We start from the raw sequence: 6,041 nt of genomic DNA on the forward strand, positions 1-6,041 counted from the left end.
AGATTCTGGGTGTGTCTGAGTTCTTGGCAGTCTAGCTCCTCTGAGACACTCAAATACTAGTGTGACCCAGCTCCTGTTATCCTGGGATCCTGTTGTCCTAAGATCCTGGGCATGTTCCTGTGCGTGGAAGTGGTGTCTCCTTTGAGGACCATGGAGTTGTCTGGTCTGTTTGAAACCAAGGAAAATCTGAACTGATTAAAAAGAACCTGAGCCTCTGGTCGGGAAAGGCTCTGGTGTCCTTGTTCCTGCTGTCACATCCTGTTACTATTGGGTTGGAGCAGCTGTTGTGTTCCATTCAGCCGTGATCCTAAGATCACTTGGACAGTCTTCTAGGGACCGTGGGTTTGTGCGCCCACTCGGTGCCCTAGGTGACCTGATTCTGGTGCAGACCAGAAGAAATTTGTGCCCCTGTGTATATATATATATATATATATATATATATATATATATATATATATATAGAGAGAGAGAGAGAGAGAGAGAGAGAGAGAGAGAGAGATTTATTTATTGTTTCTATTCCATTTTTAGATCCTTGATGGTTTTATTCAATTCCTTCACCTGTTTGGTTGTATTTTCCTGTAGTTCTTTAAGGGATTTTTGTGTTTCTTCTTTAATAGCTTTTAGCTATTTACCTGTGTTTTCTTGTATTTCGTTAAAGGAGTTATTTATGTCCTTAAAGTTCTCTATCATCATCATGTGAAATGATTTTAGATCTGAATCTTGCTTTTCCAGTGTGATGGTATATCTAGGACTTGTTATGGTGGGAGAATTGGGTTCTGATTATGCTAAGTAACCTTCGTTTCTGTTACATATGTGTGTTTGCTTGCCTCCTGCCATCTGAATATCTCTAGTGCTACATGACCTCGCAATATCTGAATGAAGCCTGTAGAATTACAGCACTGTACACTGCTCATGAGCTCAAACATTCACCTGCCTCTTGTCTCCCTAGTGCTAGAACTATTTTAATGTGTCATTATGCCTGGCCCATCTTAAATGAAGAAAATTTATATTTTACAATGGACCAAAAATAATAAAGTATTGTGAACTAGTTTGATAAGTATTATTAGCTCAGGTATTTATCATTCAACAATTTATAGATGCAAATAGAAATTATTAGAAGAACAAGAATAAATACACAAGAAGGGTACAGTAGGATAGTAATTTGCCCTCTATAAGAATGAGTTTAAAAGATCTTTGTGGCCAACTGTTGCAATCTTATATAAAGTATTTTCATCAGCTACATCACTGCCTTGTTGCAGTGAGCTGTGAGAGAATCCAACAAACTTCATATTTATTCAAGTGTTTTTCTTGATGATGGCAATTCTACAATAGAGTTAGGAGAAGATGGAAGGTCTGATAAGAAAACCATTTCAGGTTCACAAAGGCATATACATCTTTTGATTGTTCCTTATAGAATGTGAATAAAATTAACTGGAATTTATGAAAAAAACTTAATTTAAGGAATGCTTATGAATTTGAAGATTCTTATGGATCTGTAATGATATTGTTTACTGTACTTTCAAAATCACAAAAGGCTTTCAAATAGGAATTTAAGTAGAGTAACATCAAGTTTACAATATTTAACCAATTTAATCAGAAAATATGCCTGTTGGGTACTATGTTCATAATTATCATGATTTCCTATTTTCAGTTTGCCTTCCAAAATATACCAGTATCTTCTGTCACTGAATTTTGCAATGGAGGAGATAAACAATAACCCCTACCTTTTACCCAATGTGTCTCTGGAAATTGCATATTTTAAAGGCAAATGCAATGGTCATTTATCATTATTTACTAATCTAAATATAATAACAAAGTATTATCTCACTCTTCCTAATTACAACTGTGAGCCCAATAAATGTGAAATAGCACTTACAGGTCCACTGTGGATAACATCTGCACAAGTGGCAACAATTCTTCAGTTGAAGTTCATCCCACAGGTAAGTTAGGTTTTGTCTATTTGTTGGTTTTTTTTGGAAGAGTTTGGATACTGCCTGTTAACTACCATTATCAAAGAGATTGGGTACTGTAGGTTTATACTCCTTGATCTATGTTTCTCAAAGTGTTAATAAACAGAGACTTGATGTAGTTTTGAGATTTACTTAAAATAGAAAAATAGGGGAGCGTTATAGGAAATAGAAATTTCTAGAAGCCTTAAAATGGATTCTACATGTCTAGAGGATCATAGGTAGTTAAGTAATTCTTTAGTCATGAACTGCAAATATTTTTCTTCCCACCACTTCCAACTGATTCTAAATAAAAGTAAGAACTTAGACTGACCTTCACCGCATCCCTCTTCCTCATGTGGCTTTCTTGTTCTGCTTCCTATAGATTACTTATGGACCATTCCACCCTCTTTTGGGTGACCAGAGCAAGTTTCCTAATCTGCATCAGATTGCCCCCAAAGACAGATTCCTGCCTAAAGCCATAGTATCCTTGCTGTTCCATTTCAGCTGGACATGGGTAGGGCTGGTCATCCAAGATGATGACCAAGGTATTCAATTTCTCTTAGATATAAAAGAAGAAATGCAAAGAAATGGAGTCTGTTTAGCCTTTGTTAATGTGATTCCACAGAACATGCAATTATTTACAACAAGGACTGAGAAATATTACAACCAAATAATTACATCTTCAGCAAATGTTGTTATACTTTATGGAGAACTGAATACTTCTTTAGAAGTGAGCTTTAAACATTGGAAATATTTAGGCACACAGAAAATCTGGTTCACCACTTCACAATGGGATGCTATCCCAAGCTAGAGTGACTTCAGCCTTACTTCATTCTATGGGACTCTCACTATTTCACAATATCATGGAGATATTTCAACTTTAAATAATTTTTTTCACAGAATGAATCTTTCTAAAGACACACATTATTTTTCTTCAGAAAGACTGGGATGGATGCACTTTAACTGTTCAATATTAAAATCTAACTGTAAAACACCAAACCATTGCACATCCAACAAATTGTGGGAATGGTTACCATGGCCCAGTTTTGACATGGCCATGAATGATGAGTGTTACAATATATACAATGCTATATATGCTGTGGCCCATGCTCTCCATGAAATGGTCCTTCAAAAAGTAGATTTTCAGCAACTTGGAAATGTGAGCCTACTAATGCATGAGTGCATGCAGGTAAAGTGTCTTCCACTATCAGCTATCTGTAAATCTCAAAATGACCCATGTTCTAAAAATAGTTTTTAATTGAAACAATTATACCTTTCTCCTACTCTGTCTTCCTCTAGACATAATTTCATTTCTTGAGTCTATAACCTTTTTATTCTGTCTTTATTATTGTTTTGCATGTATATATTCAAAAATGTATAAATACAATTTATTTAGTTTATTTTTGTTGTTTGAAATATATATGATATAACAAGACAAACAATATACTTTTTATTAATCATTTTATTTGTTTCCATTTCAAATGATATTCCCCATTTCAAGTTAACTCTCCACACACCTCCATCCCATTTTCCCTCTCCCCCTTCAACTTTGCCTTTCTGAGGGTGTTTCTCCACCCATTCATTCACTCATGACTCACTGCCCTAGCATCCCCTTATGCTGGACCATCAAGCCTCGACAGGACCAAGGGCCTCACCTCCCACTGTCAGATAAGGCTATCCTCTGCTTCATATGTATCTGGAGCCATAGATTCCTCCATGTATACTCTTTGGTTTGTGGTTTAGTTCCCAGGAGCTCAGGGGGTCCAATTAATTGATATTGTTCTAAGTAACGGATTGCAATCCCCCCCCTTTTTTTCCTCCTTTCCTTCCCATACCTCTTCCACTGGGGTCTCCAAGCTCAATCCAGTGGTTGGCATATGTATTGTTCAGGCTCTGGAAGAACATCTCAGGAACAGCTCTACCAGGTTCCTGTCAGCAAGTGCTTCTTCATCATTAATAGTGCAGTGGTTTGGTCTGTAGATGAGATGAGTCCCTAGATGAGCCAGTCTCTGGATGGGCTTACCTTCAGTCTCTGTTACATTTTTTGTTCATGTGTTTTTTTTGGACAGGAACATTTCTGGGTTAAAAATTTTGAGATGGGTGGGTGACCCTATCACTCAACTGAGGGCAATGCCTATTTGCTGGAGGTAGTCTCTACAGGTTTTATCTCCCATTAGTTGGGTATTTCTGCTATAGTCATCACTGTTGGGTCAGGAGAGACTTTTGCTCCCTTGGAGTCAGCGACTTTCTAGTGTCTACCCCTATTTCCACAACCCCCACTGCTACATGTTTTGATTCAACTTCCTGATCCTCTGTAGTTCTCTGCTGTCTCTTCCAATACCTGATCCTGTCCACACTTTCCACTTCCCCTCCTCTCTCCCTCCCGGGACCCTCCTACTTTCTGAAGAAAGAAATCTAAGAAGACCTCAAAAGATGGAAAGCTCTCCCATGCTCATTCATTGGCAGGATTCACATAGTAAAAATGGCCTTCTTACCAAAATTAATCTACTGATTCCATGCAATACTCATCAAAATTCCAACTTAGTTCAGCATGAAAAATAATGCAAATTTGATCTACTCTTATCTCCTCATAATTGGATTTTAAAAATTGCTTATATGATTTCATTTACTTGATAAGATACTCCAGTAAAGTTGGATGCTGAGAGAAATCTCAAAACTAAAAGGCTCCCCAGTAATATATTTCCTGATTTAGTGAATTTATATTTGTTTTTACTAATGCTTCATTTCTTTAGATTCATACATTCTTGAAAAACATGCAGTTTTTGAACCCTATTGGAGATGTAGTGATTATTAATCAGCAAGCCAAAACAGAAGCAGAGTATGAGATCCATATGATTTGGAATTTTCCACAAGGGCTTGGAGTGAAGGTGAAAATAGGACGGTTTTATTCATATTTCCTACATGATCAAAAATTGTATTTGTATGAGGACATGATCCAATGGGCCTCTGGATATAGCCAAGTAAGTTTGGCCCAACTTAACATTTTACAAGTAGATACAAACCATTGTAATATTGTTGTGTATTTTTTTTTCTCACAGTGAGTATAAGATCATCATTTGAATTCTTGAATACTTTCAAAGAATGACATTTTTCATTATCTACATTTTGTATAATTGAATGTATATGATAAGCAATTGCACTAAATTCAACTTGCCCATAAAATTTGTTTCACAATATTCTACCAGTTGCATAGTATGTGCTGAACATTATGGTTAAAACCTTGTAGGTACTATCGGATAACAATGCCTATCTTGCTGCACAGATACCACCTTCTGTATGCAGCATGAGCTGTGCTCCTGGATTTAAGAAATTCTACCTAGAGGAAAAACCATCCTGCTGTTTTGATTGTTTCCCTTGCCCTGAAAATGAGATTTCAAATGCCACAGGTAATTGCAAACTGTAGGGGAAAAGCCTATAAAATCTTTTTCTCTCCCCCCAACTTCCTCCACATCAAGAACTTGAAAGTAACTGGAAGGTAAATGAAGAGATAAAATACCTGTTTCTTAACATAATATCTTATTTCATATACTCAGTACTACTTTACAAATATTATACTATTTGGTATCCTTCATGTGTGTGGAATACATATGTCTTGAGATGAATGTGTGTTGTTTCAATTGAATGTGCAACTGTGCATATGTTCACAAGTATGGAAGTAACATTTGATACTCCCTGTCTTTCTCACTTACTCCTGTGTTTTCAGAGTCCCCAAAAGAAACAGAACTGTTAGAAAGAATGAAATATGAAAGACAATTTTTACTCTATTGCATGCTAAGATTTGGGTAGCCCAACAACAGTTGGTCTCATAGTCAGGAGGCAGAGGATATATAGTTATTTGATTCATGAGCCTGGGTGCCTCAAAAGTCAAGGGTATTTCTAAGTGAAACAGTACCCTTTCTTTCATATGGCAAGGCCACACAATATGAATTCTGATGTCTTCTAAGAATGGGAGCAGCAATCTCAGTAGTCACAAGCAAAAAACTGACCTGGATGCAAATGGTGTTCAAGGCAGAGTAGTTTGACATTTTTACAATGCCTCTGTGAGAGTGTAGATGTGTGCTATGATACCTT

At 36.7% G+C, this 6,041-nt stretch overlaps 1 protein-coding gene across 1 annotated transcript in view; it reads left to right on the forward strand.

Moving 5' to 3' along the window:
• LOC110314832 (vomeronasal type-2 receptor 116-like) overlaps positions 1–5,356 on the forward strand; it is a gene marked incomplete at its 3' end in the record, with an annotated part of 9,754 nt that extends 4,398 nt beyond the window's left edge. Inside the window, 4 exon segments of the mRNA XM_021189046.1 lie at positions 1,652–1,940; positions 2,332–3,138; positions 4,703–4,930; positions 5,233–5,356. Of these exon segments, the coding sequence (XP_021044705.1) occupies positions 1,652–1,940; positions 2,332–3,138; positions 4,703–4,930; positions 5,233–5,356 (1,448 nt within the window).
• Positions 5,357–6,041: the final 685 nt, after the last annotated feature.

This window comes from Mus pahari, unplaced genomic scaffold, assembly GCF_900095145.1.
Source record: "Mus pahari unplaced genomic scaffold, PAHARI_EIJ_v1.1 scaffold_11326_1, whole genome shotgun sequence".
In the NCBI taxonomy this organism is placed as follows: Eukaryota; Metazoa; Chordata; class Mammalia; order Rodentia; family Muridae; genus Mus; species Mus pahari.